Source organism: Diplotaxodon limnothrissa, linkage group LG14, assembly GCF_057381915.1.
Source record: "Diplotaxodon limnothrissa isolate DT_005_m linkage group LG14, D_limnothrissa_male_GT1.1, whole genome shotgun sequence".
Taxonomy (NCBI): Eukaryota; Metazoa; Chordata; class Actinopteri; order Cichliformes; family Cichlidae; genus Diplotaxodon; species Diplotaxodon limnothrissa.
The window spans coordinates 38,840,764-38,859,334 of NC_140609.1; the positions used below are offsets into that span (position 1 = coordinate 38,840,764).

At 44.6% G+C, this 18,571-nt stretch overlaps 1 protein-coding gene across 2 annotated transcripts in view; it reads right to left on the reverse strand.

The window, feature by feature from the left end:
* Positions 1–407: 407 nt before the first annotated feature.
* The window catches only part of LOC146619468 (alpha-actinin-4-like), a 57,439-nt gene continuing 39,275 nt past the window's right edge, over positions 408–18,571 (reverse strand). Inside the window, exons 4-22 of one of the 2 annotated variants that reach the window (XM_085371273.1) lie at positions 17,749–17,835; positions 16,161–16,248; positions 15,293–15,371; positions 15,057–15,138; positions 11,574–11,659; positions 10,161–10,253; positions 9,930–10,055; positions 9,000–9,104; positions 8,514–8,661; positions 8,277–8,427; positions 7,334–7,442; positions 7,046–7,186; positions 6,683–6,865; positions 6,245–6,379; positions 5,635–5,814; positions 5,259–5,405; positions 3,570–3,650; positions 1,633–1,791; positions 408–870 (exon numbers count right to left, since the gene is read on the reverse strand). In XM_085371273.1, coding sequence (XP_085227399.1) covers positions 712–870; positions 1,633–1,791; positions 3,570–3,650; positions 5,259–5,405; positions 5,635–5,814; positions 6,245–6,379; positions 6,683–6,865; positions 7,046–7,186; positions 7,334–7,442; positions 8,277–8,427; positions 8,514–8,661; positions 9,000–9,104; positions 9,930–10,055; positions 10,161–10,253; positions 11,574–11,659; positions 15,057–15,138; positions 15,293–15,371; positions 16,161–16,248; positions 17,749–17,835 — 2,339 coding nt within the window. In that variant the 3' untranslated portion in view covers positions 408–711. Of the gene's footprint in view, positions 871–1,632; positions 1,792–3,569; positions 3,651–5,258; positions 5,406–5,634; positions 5,815–6,244; positions 6,380–6,682; positions 6,866–7,045; positions 7,187–7,333; positions 7,443–8,276; positions 8,428–8,513; positions 8,662–8,999; positions 9,105–9,929; positions 10,056–10,160; positions 10,254–11,573; positions 11,660–14,243; positions 14,330–15,056; positions 15,139–15,292; positions 15,372–16,160; positions 16,249–17,748; positions 17,836–18,571 lie in introns of both variants that reach the window. The other variant, XM_085371272.1, reaches the window with a different exon arrangement.

The window sequence follows — 18,571 nt, forward strand, 5'->3', positions numbered from 1 at the left end:
GAGAAAGAAAAAAAAAAAAAGAGGGGAAAAAAAGAGGGGAAAAAAAGAAACGCAGACAGGAAGAGGAAAAGAGCTGAGGTTAGACAGGTCACCTTATCCAGCAACGTGGGAATTATGGGTGAATAGGTCATTTTATCTGTGGTTGGTCAACTCCCCCGCCCCTCCATCCCACCCTTCTGACCCTTGACCCCGCAGCATAAATCTCTCCAGGATCTAATACATAAACTTGCCAGTCGCCACATCAAACCCCCCCCCCCCCACACGGCCTGGACCCCCGCCCGGCAAGAAGAAGAAAAATTATAATAAAATAAACAAAAATTAGCATAAGTATCAGATTAGCTTGTGCCCCCCCATAATCCTAACCCCCGTCCCTCCCCGTTTAAACCACATGAAGGCAGAGAGGGTGAAGCTAAGGACCCGCACTACAGAGCAACTCTGCCCCCCGTCCCACAGACGCCCCCAGATGTGCCCGTTCAAATAAACCTTTATGACAAACTGATGCTGAACATCCTTTTGTGACAGTGGGGCTGGAGGCCAAACCACGAGAACTACAGCTCAATCAGCAAGCTCTTAACGATTTCTAAACCGGCACTCGCAGGGGCACATCGTGACCACCACTCAAAATTCTTCCCAGCGCTCGACTCACGGCGTCTCCTCTACCTCCCTCTCCCTCCCCTCATCTGTCCAGCCCTCCTCCTCGTCTCGCCTCCTCTACAGGTCACTCTCTCCATACAGGGCGGTGGAGAAGGACATGTAGTCGAGGGCTCCGGGGACAGCGTCGGGCCCCGTGTAGGGTGCCATGCGGGCGATGCAGTACTCCGCCTGGTCTGGAGGGAGCTCCCGCCTCAGCTCATCAGCTGTGATGTAGTTCTGGTGGAAACAGGAGGCAAAGAGTTCACTGCTAAAGCACTAAATGACAGACGGCTTAATAGAGATGAAAAACTTATGTTATTGATCTTCTAAGACAACAGAGGATCGTATTATTGGCTGAATATCATTATTTTGTTCCAAACTCATGTTTGATGGATCATTTCAGATCACAAGTTCAAGTCTGGAGATTGAATATCTTGGGATCTTTAAACCGAGTTAGTTTGGACCTGTGCGTCCCAGTTACTCGTCCATTTTTCCTGAGGACACACACTCTCACAGCAGACTGTTAAGAGGACACTTTTCCTCAGGGCTGCACAGCCCACTTTGAGGACCACTGCTCTAAAGCACCGTGCAGGTCCAAGATACAACTGAAGTCCTATAAAACTTCTCCAAATGTCAGGCTGTGTGCGCCTGAGGAGCTGATGTCATAGAAGTCACTAAGATTTTCCAAAGCTTTAATCACTCAGTGTTTTAGGGGCCAGTGCTTAAATGAACCATAACACAGACAATCTGGGCTGCTGATGCAGCTTAAAGCCAAAGTGCTCATGCTTGTTATTATTATTATAAATCCTAATATCAACCTGTGAGGCGTCTCTAACAAAAAGGAATATTCTGCACAGATTCAACCTCAAGCTTGTGTTGACTTGTAGTTGTGAACACAAATACTCCCTCTGCTGGTGGTCAGCGTCCTGCTGCACATTTCTTTCTCCAGTATTTTTCTTGTCCAATCAAAAATGAGCACTGATGTCGTTCTGCACTCACCTTATCAGCAGCCAGGATCTTGAAGGAGGCGATGACCTGGTCCGCGGTGTCCCTGTCGGTCGTTTCCGTGGACATGAAGTCGATAAAGGCCTGGAAGGTGACGGCGCCGCTGCCGTTGGGGTCCACTATACCCATGATGCGATTAAATTCGGCTTCGCCCTGGCATCAACAAATTACAGGTTAACCCAGAAGAGACTGCGCTTTGAACTCAGGGAACAGACGCACAGTTACAGGAGCAAACTGAAGAGGCATTAGCCACAGCCAGAGGTTAGTCTGTGGTCATTTTATTTCATATTTAAGTCAGTTTTTATTCAAATGGCCAAAAAGGGACAGAAAAGTGAATAGATTTCTGTAAAATGAGGGGACAGCCTCACCGTTTGGAATTGTCTGGGAATCAGAAAGAGTACTAAAACCCCTGCAGTTTGTAAGCATGTAAAATATAGGGACTACCATTAAGTCCTAATGGGAGTCCCAATATGTGGTTGGGATGGAGGGAAAAAAAACAGACAAATGATGACACGAAGAGAAAACAGTGAAGAGTAATTTGGATGGTCTACATGAAAAATGTCAGCTTCCTTCAGTTAGTACTGATCATCAAGGATGTTAAAGTGACACATGTGACAAAAAAGGACAGGAAGTGAGAGCATCAGAGGGAGAGCACAGGGTGTCTGCAGGTATCAGGTCACATGCAAATCCACAAAATATCCAAACAGAAAATATTAGTAATAGTTAGAAATACTGAGCAATAATTTGCCTGCCTGGGTCCATTTGTTTGAATTAAGAGTTTCACTTCCTGGTTTAAATGTTATAAAAATATGAACAGGACTGATTTTGTCAGAGGCTAAACCTCCCGCAGGGGACAAAGCCCGACTTGGACGAGAATATAATGGAATAAATCAAAAAGTTCTAGCTTCCATATCCATATCCTGTCCCTCTGATTCAGGTAAAAGCAAAAACACAGAGCATCCTTAATTGCTTCTTTTGGGTGCTTCAAAGCTTGTGACTAATTAAACTGCATTAGGATATTTCTGGACCTGCAGACACCCTGAAAGAGCTTCATGCCAGCAGCAGTACCAGGCTGTTTCCTGTAGAAATGAGTAGAGCCCGGAAATCATCTGACATCATCTGTCCTGATCGCTTCTGCAGGCCGCCACAGCACAGGATAGGTCGGAGGGAGGAGGTGGTGAGTAGACAAAGACGGAGTCAGAGAGATACGAGGGACAGAGAGAAAGCAGCAGAGTGAAGGATGGACAGAAATATTGAGATCAAACAGTGAGTGAGTGAGAAAAAAGCCATAAAAAGCACAAACAGTTAACAGAAAGTCTCGCAGCAAAGTAAAAACCTGACGGGCAGACAGACAGCTGAGGGGTGGGGTCCGTTCAGAGAGTGAGCTGAAGCAGCACAAAACAACAGAGACCCCCGGTGGACAAACAGGGACCTCCATGAACCTCCATGCCGATGGACTGAACCCTGCCTGAACACAGAGCACGGCAGCAGGCTCTGAGCAGGAGCACCGACTGATCACTGACCAGTTTCACTTCATCACGCCACAGAGTATCAAAAATAGAAACCTCATTTAGTTGACCTAATTATTAATACTGTAATTGTTCAACCTGCTTATCCAATTTTATTTTATGTCGAAATAGTTTCTTTTCATTTTTGTCTATTTCAGGCTGTTTCTGGTTACTTTTTTTTATTTGCAATGCAAATTTTTATGGCTTCAAAACATCAACCATTTGTAGCCGGTGTGGAAAAAATAAAATCAATTAAGCTACAAATGTTGCTAGATGCTGAATTGTCTGACTTCTATATGTCAGTGTATAAAATCAGTAAAAGAAACATCGATTGTGATTGGCTGAATGTGGCTGTGATCTCTGCGCTCCTGCTCAGAGGCCGATGACGCCGGCTCTCCCGCCGTCCAATCCTTGAGCTCCTACCTGCTTGTCCTTCTCCACATCGTAGCCCAGACTGATCAAACAGGCCTTGAACTCCTCGGCCATCAGGGCCCCGCTGTGGTCCTGAGATCAGCCAAACACCCAATGACAGAGCACCGCATCGTGAGGATGAACCAATCGTAACACAGGGATGGTGGCGGTGGAGGACAGTGACCATGAGATCCACAGCATGCAGGGAGACGATGAAGACATGGAGGACGAAGGGACACACATTTATGGATGTTTAGACAATGTCGCCACACACACACAAACCCCCACACCCACTCAAGAGCTGTGATGTTCACAAACTGTCACTTTTTAATCTCCACCAATCACGAGCGTGAGTGAATAACAAAGACAGATGATCCCGGTCCTCTTCAGTCCAGAGCAGCTTGCATTCATGGACACAGCAATGAACTGTTGTGGTTTCACAAAAGACTTTCACTCAGAGATCCACTGTTTTAATGCAGTTGTTACCTTTTTATGCTTATTTTTTATGCATTAAATTATGATACATGTTAAGGCCTCAAAAATTTAAAAATTAATCTATATTTAAGGGAGAACAAACCTCAGTTTCAAAAACTGTGGTGTCGTCTCTGCAGCATTTTTAAATGTATATAGTTCAGAATTTAAATAATTAGCAAATCACTGCATTCAGTTTTTATTGAAAACTGACACAATGTTCCCAAATTTAGAGAAAAGTATCCATGCAAAGACTGAAATGGGGTCAGCGGGTTGCTACAAGTGCTTTCTTTGTACTGAGTGCGAAGAATAGTTCCAGTGTTGTGTCGTCAAGAAATAAACACACTGATGTGACGAACAAAAAGACTGACGGGTGAGTGACCACCGTGTCAGATAGTGGCATGAATGAGTGACACACACAGAGCGGCATGAGATGGTGAACGATGGCGGTGTCGTCCTCCTCTCTGACAGCTGAGAGCTTTCAATCATCACGTTTAACCACCGCAAAACACAAAAAAATGACATCTGGTAGGTTTAGTTTAGTTTTTTTAAATGCAGAAAACAGCGTTCCAAAGGGATGACAGACATCTGCAGGTTTGCATGTCCAGTGAGGGGAAAAAGACCAAGTGCAACCCAAAAATAACACATTTCAAACCAAATGTAGCATTTCTTAGCCGATTTAAAACAAGTAGCCTTTTGCTAACTGGATGTTTCCTCACTCTTCACCCTCCTGGTAAAAGCCAGTCACCATCCGTGCCTTTTTTTAAATTTCACCAACACCGCCTGTGCTCGCGAGTGAAACATCAGGATGAGTACTTACATGTCTGGCTCCTCTCTCACCCCCATTTAAGGTCTAAACATCCAGTCAGTCACATTATAAATAAACAGGAAAAACAGAGGCCAAATCCTCACACTGAAAACTGTTCAGGAAGTCCAATTAACCACAACTAACCCACTGCTAACGACTATACTCTACACAGACAAATACATAAGATGCTTGGTGCATCATAGCTGGTCTACACCATCATGTATTGTATATGTAATGGTAAAAATCATTAAACGCTTCATATTTATAATTTTTAGATCAACACATGAAACAAAAACAGGGTTTCTCCTCAGGTTTCACTGCCAACCTAAACGCCCAATACTCTGTAATACTGTGAGGTTTGATAACAGGGTAACAGAACAGGTGTAATAAATAACCCGTGAGCGCAGAGCTCGGGCCCTGACCTTGTCAAAGTGGTTGAAGGAGGCGCGGTACTCGTACAGCTGCTCCTGGCTGATGCCCTTGGCGTCACGCGTCAGGATCTGGTTCTCGACCTCGTTGATGGTTCTGGCGATGGTGGTGAGCAGCTGCTCCCAGCCCACCCGGAGGTGCTGCAGTGATGGGGCGGGGTTGACAGGAGAGGTTAAGAACTGAGATGCGAGAGAGGACTCGGGTTTGACAGTGTCCTCAAAGGTTAACACAAAGCATGAGCTCGTTTTGTTACAGAGCTCATGCACACATTATGTCAACACAGCTGTCCTACTTTCAAACATTTTCATTTGGGAAGTGAAAAAGACTTCATTCATTCATTGCTGAAGGTTTTGTGCGCGTTTGCGTTACCTCCATCGTGTAGGAAGTGTACTGGTTGTCGAAGATGAGCGCCTCCTGGATGTGTTGGTGGTATCCCTCCAGCTTGTTAATTTCGGGTGTGTATGATATGATGCTCTTCTGGTATTCCTTCAGGTTGGTCAGCTGGTCCTCCAGGGTGCCGTTCATTTCAATGGATATCCTGCCAATTTCCTGCCAACACAAACACACAAACACCTGAAACGCTGACACTCGAACATATTTATAAAAACAAAAAACACTTTTCTAAATAAACTTTTCCAAATGACTGTAAGATTTTTTTTTCTGTAAGGATGCTGAAGAGTTATCATTTACGGTTCCTGAACTATGAATAGACGAAGTACATTTCATTCCTCCTGCTCTCAGTAACGCAGTGTGCATGCACAGTGACGATCTAATCTAAACACAAAGCTCATGGATACAACATCTACAAACTGAAGAGCTCTTCAGGCTGTGGGTAAATCCTGCACCCTGTCTTACATTTGCTCTGTGAGTCCGTGTTTCACAAAGTGTCTGCAAAGTGACAAACTGCACACAGCTGAGCAAACGTGAAAATCTCGACATAATGCTGAGCACGTTGTGACTGTGGGGGCTGATCAGTTACCTCCATTTTGGCCTGGATGTAAGCGCCAACCGTGTTGGCCTGAGTGGCGAACGTGGCTCTCAGAGTGTCGTTGGAGTTCTGCTTGTTCAGCTCTTCCTGCAGGGCGTTGTCACGCAGTGGCACCATAGCCATCGCCTGCAAATGCACACAAAGAAGAATTAGAAACAACTGCACCCACACAAACGCACAAACATGAAGCACCAGCTGCAGAAAAACATTCAGTCACTCAGCCTGTAGAGGGCAGCTTTTTTAACACACTGGACAAAAGGTTCTTCTTCTATGTAGGGTTCACCGGGGAAAAAGCTTTTAAGAGGAAAAATCTGCGCTGCGTCATTAAAGCAGCAGACAGCATTAATAGTTTACTGCTCTGGCATGAATGAGCTACACGTTTATTGCCTTAAAACGATTAACGTCAGCCTTCGTTAAACAGCAGCTCACCTGTTCCCACTTGCTGTTGATGCTCTCAGGTGTGATGGAGGTGTACGGGTTTCCGCTGCTCAGCTTGATGCCGTTGCTCTGGGCGATCTTCTGCACCTCGGACTGGATGGACTGGATAGCCTCGCGCTCCTTGTTGGCCTCGGGCAGGGTGGACTTGAACTGCTCGTGGGCTGTGATCAGACCCTGAGAGAAGGAGGAAAGAAACACGTTTGCTGGGTTTTCCGTTTTTGTGGGATAAACGCAGCTCTGTGGCTTTAAATAGTAAACACTGGAACGTTTCTTTGGCTCAGTGCTGGACCTCCGCTGTATGTTTCATATGCTGCACTTGTTTATTCACCACTTGACTTCCCAGTTCCCAGATACCTGGATCTCCTCAATGTTGTGGACGATGAACATGTCCTGCAGGTCCTCCATAGCTCCCTCCATCCAGTTGTTGAAAGGTGCCGCTCTCTTGGCGTACTCCAGGTACAGCTCATCTATCGACTCCAGCTGCTTCTCTGTCCTCTGTCGGCAGGAAAACAGAAGACGGCCTTATTAAAATACATTTCAATACATTTTAAAATACATTTGATATTTCATTGTGTCAAATGATGATCCTGTCAAAATCCTTTTAAAGCTCAAAAGGTACTGCACAAACAGGCCGAATCGTACCTCCAGTGACTCTTTGCGTTTGTGGGTGAGGGCTCCCAGGACGTCCCACTGATCGCAGATCTTCTGACAGCGAGCGTTGACACTGGCGGCATCGTAGTAGTCCAGTTCACTGGAAAAGGAAGAAAAGAAAAAGGGGTTTTCCTTTGTCGAGCACTTCTCATGATCAGATTCACTTTCAGACGCACTTCTTTCTGTTAATCGACACCATCTGACTGTGAGGTCAGATTTTGGACGTCAAGTCTGGTTTAAAATTTTAGAGAGGGGAAAGGCATCAGGCGACTGCTCTGAGTCTGTGTCGATCAAACCAAAGTGACCTGACAGAAGCCTCAAAGCTGCTTCTTTATTCTGAAAAAATGCACAGGCGTCTCCAAAGAACACCGGAGCTGCTTCTTCACCACTTTGCTCTGTAGTTTTGTCCATTTCTGACTGAAATGTGAATTTAATGCAACTCGAGACGATGTTAAAGGAAGTTGTGAAAATAATGTGAGTGTTGGAAGAAAAAGAAGAAAGAACTGAAGTTAAAGTTGTTTGCCCCACGGGCGGTACATCTAAGAATTCAAATGAGAACAAAACGAATAATACTCCAACTGTGAAAAATGATCTGCTGGAACAGATTATTACACACCAGCAGCACAAACCATCAGTAAGTTTCAAAATTTAAACTTGTGCATATTTAGCAGCTTCATTACTCAGAATAAATGAACCCTGACGTGGAGACGAGAGCCATCAGGAGCTAGCAGCAAATGATGCTGCGTGTTTCACCTCACAGCGAGGCGCAGGTACTATGCTGACCACAAACCCACGTGAAAGGAAAGAATTATCACAAACTGTGAAGAATAGAGCTGCCCGACCTGCTTTGTGCGTTTATGCATGAAAGAAGCCACGAGGAACATTCAGGAACCGATGCTAATGAAGTCAGAGATGTTAGCGGCTCCACTCTTACTTGAGCTCCTGCGCGATGGCGGCGATCTGCTCCACTCTGTCCTGGTGGGCGGCCAGGTCGCTCTCAAAGGCCTCGTGTTTCCGGAGCAGCGCCTTGACTTCTGACAGGGTGCACGTCTCATAGTCTTTCTGGGTAAGCATGGCCTCCTTACCTGCATGCACAAAAGCCTCACTTATTCAGAGACGAGCATTCTGGCGTCGTGAAGACGTTTGCTTCACCGCGATGGAATTTACATACCGTCGGTCCAGGATTCATGGATGGCACACTTCTGGTGGAACTTGACGGCCAGATGCTCCAGTCTCTCCAGACGCCTGATCTCGCTGAGGATCCACTCCTCGTAGCCTTTCTCTGCTCCTTCCAGATTGTGCCACGCTTTGTTGATGTCCTGAGAGCAAACAGCAAGAGTTACTGTAGAGCAGAAACTCCAAACACAGTAAAACATCTCATACGTGCAGAAAAGTGTGAAAGAGGTGGTGTGAAACTGCTGTAATATTTACAAGGGAACTTAAAGCTGGATTGTTTGTTAAAAAAAACACAGAAAAGTAACTTAACACTGACTGTGTTAAACTCACTAAGCTATAACTGAATCAGTTTTTACACCAATCTTTAGAAATCCTCTGTTAGCGTGCGACAGGCTGCTTTGCGACTGATGATAATGAAGTTGTGTCGCGCAGCTTCAAGTGTGGTGTAACTTTTCCCATCGACTGTGTGCGAGTTTCATACCGACACCATGCGTCCTTCTGACGGCATGAAGGCAGGTCTGTTGCTGAGTCTCAGTTTAGTCTGCAGAGTGTTGAAGCTGATCTCCAGCTGGCATTTCTCTTGGACCTGCAGACAGGAACATCTCAGTGTCACTGGACACATTCAGCAGAGGAAAACCAACATTCATATGTGAGAGGGCACAGCGCTCTTATATGGCGATGCCACCAGGACAGATACAAAGGTTCCAGCGATTAAGAGCATAAACTCTTCAAAATGTTATCTGAAGTCAGAGCAAAGAAGCCGAAGAGCTGTTCATCTGTACGGGTTAAATGGACAAGACAACCCCTGCTGGTCACTGGAAAGAATGCAGGTTTAGAGAACCTGTGCATTTTCAGACATAAAATCAGAGCATTATAAGCTAAATGCATAGAATAAGGTCTTGGGAAAAGGGCTCGTGCTGCCACGCAGTGTGGGATTAACACACTATAATAACTGGTTCATGTGAATACACAGTATACAACTCTGCCTCAATTTAAATGCTTATAATAAAAGGCTGAAGAAGCTCTGTGCAGAGAGAGGTCAGAGTAACATGTGAGAAAATATTTGCAGAAACATTTTCCAGCAGACTCTGAGCCATTTCTCCTTGTTTCCTCTCCAGAGGGACACAATTATAACAAAAATGAACAAACACTGATGAACCTCAGTGGACCTCAGGGACACAAGCAACCACTCTGCAGAAGCTACACCATGAATGAGTTTAAAAACCCAGATTTTAAATGTCAAGAAGAATAATATTATTTTGGAAGAAAACAAATATTGAACACTGAGTAAGATTAATGAGATTAAACTTTCCACTACAAAGATTTGGGTCTGGCAGGCGATCCAGGAGTTTGTGAGCCTTTTTTCTTTGTTTAGAAATGCTGAGAACAGTTCACGCGAGGTTTTCTATACCTTGGGTGGTTTGTGCACACAGCGGTAGTCTCTGAAGTCCTCCTGTTTCACCTGCATGTCATTTACAGTCTTCTCTTGGGTTCGGTTCTCCAGCCAGGGGATGGTCCGACGGATCCACTCCAGGAGCTGGAGGCAGAGAGGACAGTGGTGAAAACAGGACAGACGAACGGGTCGTCCTCCTTTCTCCAAAGTCTGCCGTGCAAGTAAAAGATGGCATGTTTCGATACTCACATCACTGGCCAGTTTCTCGTAGTCCTCCATCATTTGCTCGTTCTCCTGGTTGACAGCCAGCACTTTGCAGATTCGATTTGCGGCTGTCTCAGCCTATTAGGAGGGAGAGTGATGAGTGGAGCTGGACATGACTGGATAAAACTCCATCAGAGTCTACTCTCTGAGCTCAAAGCTTCATAATAAAGTCACTAAACTGAGCTTCAAAATAAGTGTCTACCGCTGCTTATTAGTACCTCAGCCTGGCCTTTCATTGCAGCTGTGACAAACGCATTTTTGCTTTTCAAATCTGTGCGCACACTCCACACGCAGGCAGTGAGGGAGGAATGTCGAGCCAAGTTTAGGCACGTGTTATTTAAAATAAGGCAAAAACGCCAATGTAGGTCAAACCAGGGCTTAATATGACTGCTACAAACATGCTCCAGCTCTCGATGGTTAGTTCAATGTGCCAAAGTCATTCTGTGTGTATTTAAAACTTCATGCATCTCCCTTCAAAACCTGGGAATCAGTGCTTCTAGTTACAGTTCATGTAGCGCTGCAGTCCACGTCAGTGCGTCTGCCTAGGATATTACACTACTGTACCACTGAAATATAAAACACAGAATTTGATAAGCTGATTCAAGGTCATACCTACTGTACAACAAAACATCTGCATTTATGCTGCTCGTCCAATAAGCTTACAGGCTATGCTTTCACCAGAATATAAGACACAAGTCATATCATGTAAAACATTTAGAATAGTTTGAAAAGTGTTAATAGCTGAAAAGAAACTTGAGACATCAGCTAATGTTTCCCACAGTAATGAATCCAGACCGGTCTGGTTTCTCTAAACCACATCAGCAGCATGACCACCGGCGGTTTGCCGCTTTCCCGGAGGAAGAATCCTCGTCAATATAAAGTGTTTCATGTTCCAGCTGAGATATCCATAAATCGAAATCTGTGCATGATCTCAGTGGAAAAGAAGAAATTTAAACGTCAAAATCACCCACAGAAGCATGCATGGAAAGCAATCAGTGCAGGTGACCGCCGAGTTTAAGTCCAGCCCATAAAGTCTGGAGCATTTTGAGGGAAACAGCTGATGTCCAAAGAGCCGAGACAGAAGCACCAAAAGTTCCCATCATGCTCCTGCTCCGTTTCCTGTTCTGCAGATAATATTTGACTGAATTTGTATAAAACCATAAGTGCAGCTGAACTGTTGGATCGAGCGAGGAGAAACGCAAAGCAGCTCAAACTTCCATCTAATAAACGCTGGGCTGGAATTCCAGCATGTTGCTGTGATTTCACCTCTGATCTTTTCACACTCTAAAAACTTTAAATAACAAATGTGTTTTACCAACGATGGAAACTTTGGTGCATTTCAGGGTTTTTCTTCGCAGCGCTGAGTGTTAATGTGAGTCTGACGGGTGAGGAGCTCACCTTCTGTGCGCCAGAGAAGGCATGATAGAAGCAGGAAACATAGGTCATTATGGCCTTCTCATCCGGCCTCAGCGTACCCACGATGTCTACGCATCACCCAGCAGAACAGAGGGAGAGAGAGAGACAGAGTGAAGCCAAAGCTACCCAAAGCTACACTTTGATTGCCCCCTGCAGGATGTGAGAGAAAGCTGAGTCAGGTGGGGGCGACGTTGAGCGCCCCCTCGTTAGTGCCACAGCTTGGAGCGCCTCCTGTCACCAGGAAGTGAGGGCCACCAGAGGAGTCCTCTGGAAGGGAATCGTGGGACGCTGGAGCCACAAGTTCAAGTGTGGGACACAAACAGGCATGAACTGCTTAATCCAGTCACTCAAAGCGGTTCATTCACCATCTGATGGAGGTCACTGGGTTCACTCAGCAGGGCAATGATGTCAGCACACTGACTGACTAATTCTTCTTCATCTTCAGAGTTCTATTCTCGTACTCAACTACAGCGTCTTCATCAACTGCAGGTGGAAAAATATTCTCAAATAACCAAGTGAACAAAATGAGAACGCAGCACAGCGACTGGTGAATGAAAACGCTTCCTGTGAACTGGAGCGGGCGCGATTTGTGTGACGTTGTTGAATAAATTACGATGCTGGCAAGAGCAGTAAATGTGGACGTTTCAGAGTTTGTGTTTGGTACAAACGCAGCGGTCAGAGAGCTAACGCACATAACTCACCAGCTAAAAACAAAACCTGAACTCGTGCCCATTTCTCACACACACACACACACACACACACACACACACACACACACACACCCACCCACCTCGTGAGACTGCAGAGGAACAAACAAGTTCTGAATGAGCCAGAAAATTAATTAGAGGAAGACGAGCAAACAAGAGACGCATCGATTGGCTTCCTGTCATGGGCCCAGAGGGAGGGGGGGGGAGGAGGAAGGAGGAGGAAAAACAAGAGGGTAACGAGAGGACAGGGACGAAGATGATTTAATAAAATTTATGACAGACCCACTATGAATCTTTAACATCATATTTACTTGACTTTATCAGAGACATGCATGATTTGAAACCAAACTTTCTCCACAATAAGAGTTTTTACTTATAGATTTGTCTCGTGCACATTATGTTAAAAGTCTAAATTTCACTTTGAGCTGCAGGAATTTGATTCTGGAATTTTGAATTTAGCAGTTTATGAAAGTGTACAGAGTGAAGTGGTTTCTGGTCTTTGTGTTTGTAAAGACTGAGCTCGTGAGCCTTCCTGTAACATCTAAAGTTTATCGACTGATATCATCCGACTAGCTCCTTTGATTTTTTGCACGTATATTTTTATCTCGGTACATATCGTTCATTTCATTCTGCACATAATGCAGATTTTATTCTGTCTGTGTTATTCATCGTTATTAGTTCCTGCCTTTGTTTCAGCCCCGACTCTGCAGGATGGTACTCCAGTTTTGCCGTACTATTGTACAGACGTGCTAAAGGTAAAGCAGAAAGCGATACGCATCTAAAGCTTTTCAAATAACAGTTCGATAAGGTCACAACCTGCAGTGCCAGATGGGCCAAAAAGCCCGAGAGCTGCTCTAAAAAGGAGGAACTCCATCATTTAACGGGGCGGGTTCACTTCTTTGCATGCCATGTTCTCTGAATATTAGGAAGTGACAGTTTTTCCAAGCCAAATCTTAACAATAGCAGCCAACATGAACTGGAACTACCTTTTCTTCCTACATGTACATGAAAAAAAAAAAAATCTGCAAACAGTTATAATGAACAACAAATAGGAATGAAGTTGTGCTTCTGCATTTAGACGCTTTGTGGATGTAAAGGTTCGGTCTAACTTCCTCCCAACAGTGAAAAACTGCCAAAAGCAGTCTGATGCTAAATGTGTTTAAATTTGGTATAAGAGAAGATGTTGCATAGATCCTAATATGCTTCAACTCAGTGAATACACAGCTCAGATTAAAGCAACGTAGCTGGTGCATAACTGAATATTCTCATTTTGAGTTTGGGTTTCATTTGGCTGAGGGAACTGTTCCCTCTGGATCTGTGGAGAAAGTTTTTGGATCATGGTCAGAGTGGCAGAAGAAAATGAACCCTGATGAACCTCAGTGTGATACATGCTAAAAAGCTAACAGGGTCTCCTTTAAGAGGAAGTGAAAGCAGTGAGATTATCCTGAGGAGAGCGCCTCAGACCTGGATGCTTTTAGTGGTGGGAGAAAACAGAAACGTCCTAACGGTGATCGTATATTTCAGCATTTTGTTTGCTGGCCTTGTCCTTTTGTTTCCTGGAAGGACTTTATTTTAAAGGATGGGGACTTCCACATGTTGAATCAGAGGTTTCTGTTCATTTTGTTTTGATTTTTAGTTTTTTTTTTCAACCACAACTGTTCAAAAATGTAAAAATATCCATGGGAAAAGTTCCATCTGACAGATTTTAGCTAAAAATAAAACTAAACGCAGCTTTAGTCCACAAACTCATTTCTGTACGGCAAACATTTACCGCTTTCACCAGCATGCTAATGTTGAAATCGTTTGCGTGTTTGTGTCCCCACAAACCCAGCGTCCCAACAAACCCAGCGTCCTGGCTGTCGAGACAGAGCGTGGCCATGCTGGACAGGAAGCAGCACCTTGTTAGTAAAAGGAGGTTAAAGGTTGACGTTGGCTCAGAGGGTACCTTCTGTGCTCCAGAGAAGGCATGGTAGAAACTGGACACATAAGTCATTATGGCTTTCTCATCTGGGCGAGCAGTGTTCACAATGTCTACAAGTCGGGGGGAGACCACGGTTATGAAGACGCACACATACAGGCAAGACACAGGACAAGTGATTACACAATTACAACAAGACGCACACAAACTCATTTAACGAGCTGCTGTAGCTGCCAACAGCCTGACATGCAAACAACAAATACAACGACACACACACACACACACACGTAGACACACACAGCTCAGGTACAGTTAATACACAACTTGGATTTCTTTCTGTAGAGTTTGAAGCAAAAAGAAAAAGTGGCTTGTTATGACAAGAATGGATCCTGTGAAGGAAACGTGGATGTTCAACATGGTCACACATACAGATGAACACAGGAGGAGGAGCAACGTCGATCCTGAAGATGCCTCGCGTGTCCTGTCACCGAGAACCCGAACACGCTTTGGAGATCGGGCACATTTACATGCACACAACGCGGCGACAAACCCCGTGCAGGTCAGCGTGGAGCTACAGTCACATGTACGTGCTGCAAAGACGGACTCCCAGGAAAAGTCACGTAAACTCCTATTTGATGTTACAGACTGGTCAGAAATGACAAACTGTGTCACTGTTTTAAAAAAGAACACCTGGATAATAGTTCACTTTTGTCACACCACTTCCACATCTTACGTTATGAACAGTCACTTTGTTCTGTGCACGTGAACAAGCCCGTGATGTTTTAACACACGCAGTGACAGATCCGGCAGAGACGCACAGATCAACAGCCGACTTATTACCTTCTGCGTCCAACATCTTGGGGATGTCCAGGTGCTTCTCAGCCACCTCAAAGGCGTTGTTCAGGTTGGTTACAGGATCATCCTAAACAGCAAATCACAGACGGCAAACAAGCCAGTGAGTCGCTTCAGGCATTTGTAACACAACTTAACAACAGATATGAAAGCATTTCGATTCACCATGTTTGACCCAAAAACTGAAATATTTGAAGAGAGTGGAGGAGTGTGAAGCTGTTCACCTTTCTGAGGCTGTCGTAGTTGATGAGATCAGGTCTGTGTCTGTGGATCAGAGCGTTGAAGGCAAGACCGTCCTTCCAGCTGTTGGAGAGAAAAGACGAGTTCGGGGTGAGGGTGGAGGTGACGCTCACACATTTGCTGCATTACAAGTCGACATTATCGGCGCCGTGAACAAAAACTGTCCCGATCTGCCGCCGGGACCAAGATCCACATCTCCACTGTGACACTGAACTTAATTTATGAACTGATCTGAAACTAAATGAACTTCATTAACATTCTTTTCGAGCTGAATTTGGGTGAAAGATGGTTTGATTGATTATATCTGGACGTGTTGCATGTGATACATCATCATCAGCTGCTTCTGAATTCCTTCTCACAGTTTTTCATATTGAAACAGAGAGCAAATAATCACATTTGTCTATTTACAGCACAGTTGTGCCATGTTGCACTCTCTCCATCAGGGGGCGCCCTTTCTACACAACAGCAGCAGATTTGAGGTTTCATGTAAGCGTTGAACACCTGAGCTGAATCCAGAAAGGTTCAGGGAAGTATCTGCGTGCGCCTGTGTGTGCGCCAACTCAACTTTTATGCTGAGTTTAAGAAACTCTCAGATCAGTATTTTTCATATAAAGGAAAAAAAAAAAAAAAAAAAAAAGAACACTGGACAGCTGCTCACATACCACACTTAACCACAAACACATTTCATCAATGCCACTGGAGAGTTTCACTGTATCCGCAGGATTCCTCAACTGGATTCTCTCAAGGTTTTGTTGGTCTTTACAACACAATATTACTGTGTGTGAACTGCTTTCATCTGACAATAGAAGCCTTTAAAAACGAGTCCAACGTAAAGCCCTGTGTGTACGTTACCTAATGTGGAAGTTCTGCACATTGACATTCTTGTAGGGAGCCGTCTTCCTCTGGCACCACAAGAGTAGACCCTCTTTGGCAGAGGTCTCTGCAGAGAGAGGAGAGGAGGAGACAAGAGACGTGATCAGTCGGAGCACACGGGGGGAAATGTCTCTGCATCACATTCATTCAGCTGCTTTGACCGTTTGAGTCGATTAGCCTTGTGCAAGCAGACCAAGAAATACCCGAGGCCGTTTTCAGCGTGCTAAATATAAACGGCCACGGTGCTCATGAGCAGAATTGAAAATATGAGGATGTTTGTGTTTGCTTTAGGTTCCTCCACACACACTGACAAAATATCCGCCGCTAATATGGAGAATTACTCCAATGACTTCTAGCAGCCCACACCCACCGCAGCTAATTCAACTCAGACTCTTTTAATTAGCCTGCAGAGTCAGTTGTGCTCAGAGAGGAGAAATGAACCTCACCTCCACATTTATCAACACAAAGCTAACGCACACGTTAATGCACAAATGAGTCATCGGCTGGTTTTACTGTCAGAAAGTTCATCAGGACAGATTTGGGCTGTTGGGTTGACTCTGTGGGACTAAACTCGAATAATTAACTCATCAGTATTTAAACTATTTACTTCTAAACCTGCTCTGATAACATGTAAACAGCACATAACCAGGCAGAGTTAGAACTGTGCTGCTAGCAATATGTAGTTTAACGTGATCGGTCTTGTTTCAGGCACACCCGTTTCATCTTGGCTTTATTTCATCGTGTGTGTGTATGTGTGTGTGTGTGTGTGTGTGTGTGTGTGTGTGTGTGTGTGTGTTTCCACTTCCTACATGCATATCAAGCCCGTACATCTGTAACTGCAGCAACCTTCAGGGCTTAAAAATGAAGCCAGTGCAGAAGTGCCAGAATCTGCAGTTCCTCTAACTTTAGGTCGGCTCTGAAAGAGAGTCGATCCCCACAGACTCCCATGATGCTCGAGTCCAGCCATGAAAATAACATTTTTACAGCCTGCTACAAAAACACTTCTGTGCTCTTTAGCTCAATCTCCCCCTAAAAACAGATGCACAGCGGGTGAATTTTTAAACTGCTCGTTCTTAAAGTGTTTCTAGTGTAATAAAGCTCTGAGTCACAGGTGAATGCCAACAAAGGAGCCACTACCTTAGGCTAGGCCTCAGCCTTGCCAATGAAGTCCCTAAATTAGAGCTCTGGAACCTGATTTTGGATGTTGGTGCCTTTCTGAGAATTAAAACGATGAAATTATCTGGTAAATATAAACTGCTGCAGGTTTACTGCACTCAGGCTGCCCAAGATGTCGGTGCTCTACTTATTTGTAGGTAACTTGTAGCCTCAGTTGTCAGTTATCTGCATTTCTGGCTGCAGCCACAAGAAAGTGCAACTTTTCCAAGTGGTCTATAAAAGCCTGCTGCAGGTCTTTGTCAGTCAGCTGGCCTGAAAAACCTGGCTGGGAGCTGAACTTTAGAGAGTTTGATTTTTTTGGTTTTTATTTAAGTGATGGATAAAAAAAAACGAAGAAAGAAGAGAGCGAGGTGCGACAGTTTTCATGGATATGAATAACAGGAAGCTGCACCTTCTACAGAGATGTCCTGGATGGCGAAGCGGAGGATGATGGTCCAGATCATTCCCAGGGTCATCTTGGCGTTTCCATCCACGATTTCTATGACACACAGACACACACACACAACTTAATCACTGTGTTTCTCTGTTACACCCCAAGAACCGTAGTTCTTGTCCATCACTGCTGTTTTTACAATCCTACATCTGCTGTTCCATTTAATAATGCCAGCACACCCACTCACAACTACGCTTAATGTGTAACGGCTGCTGAGTCTCTGCTAATTCCAGGGAAAGTGTGATGCTCAAACAAAGATTTCTTTCATAAAAATCAGTGAAATCTGGGGAAAGATGACTTTTTACTGGCAAAGGCACATAATGACTGTTTAACGTGTCGTGTCGGTTAAACAGGGAGGATTAAATTGATGAGGAGGGCAGATTATGTGAGTATTGTGTGGATAATTTACATCAGAACTTCATCTAACAAATAAATTCATTGTTAATGTGAATAAATGTAAATCCTGGCAGCATCGAAACTGGAACATTCTCCAATACGGTTTTCAGAGTTTGGCCGGTGAACGATGACGGTTACGTTAATGAGCAGATTCCACTCTTTGTTCTCAGACATTCTTAGAGGTTTTATCAGTCCTGTCATGCTTTCTCACAGACACACACTCAACTTGGAATTTGTGCTTTTATTGTAGGTTCACATTCTTTGTGGTTAATTTCGTATCCACCTTCAGCTGTCAGCAGATTTAAATAGTAAATTACAATTAAAGCGATGAGGCTCCGCCTTTTCCCTTCTTACAATAAAGGTGTATTCACACCTGGACTTCAGG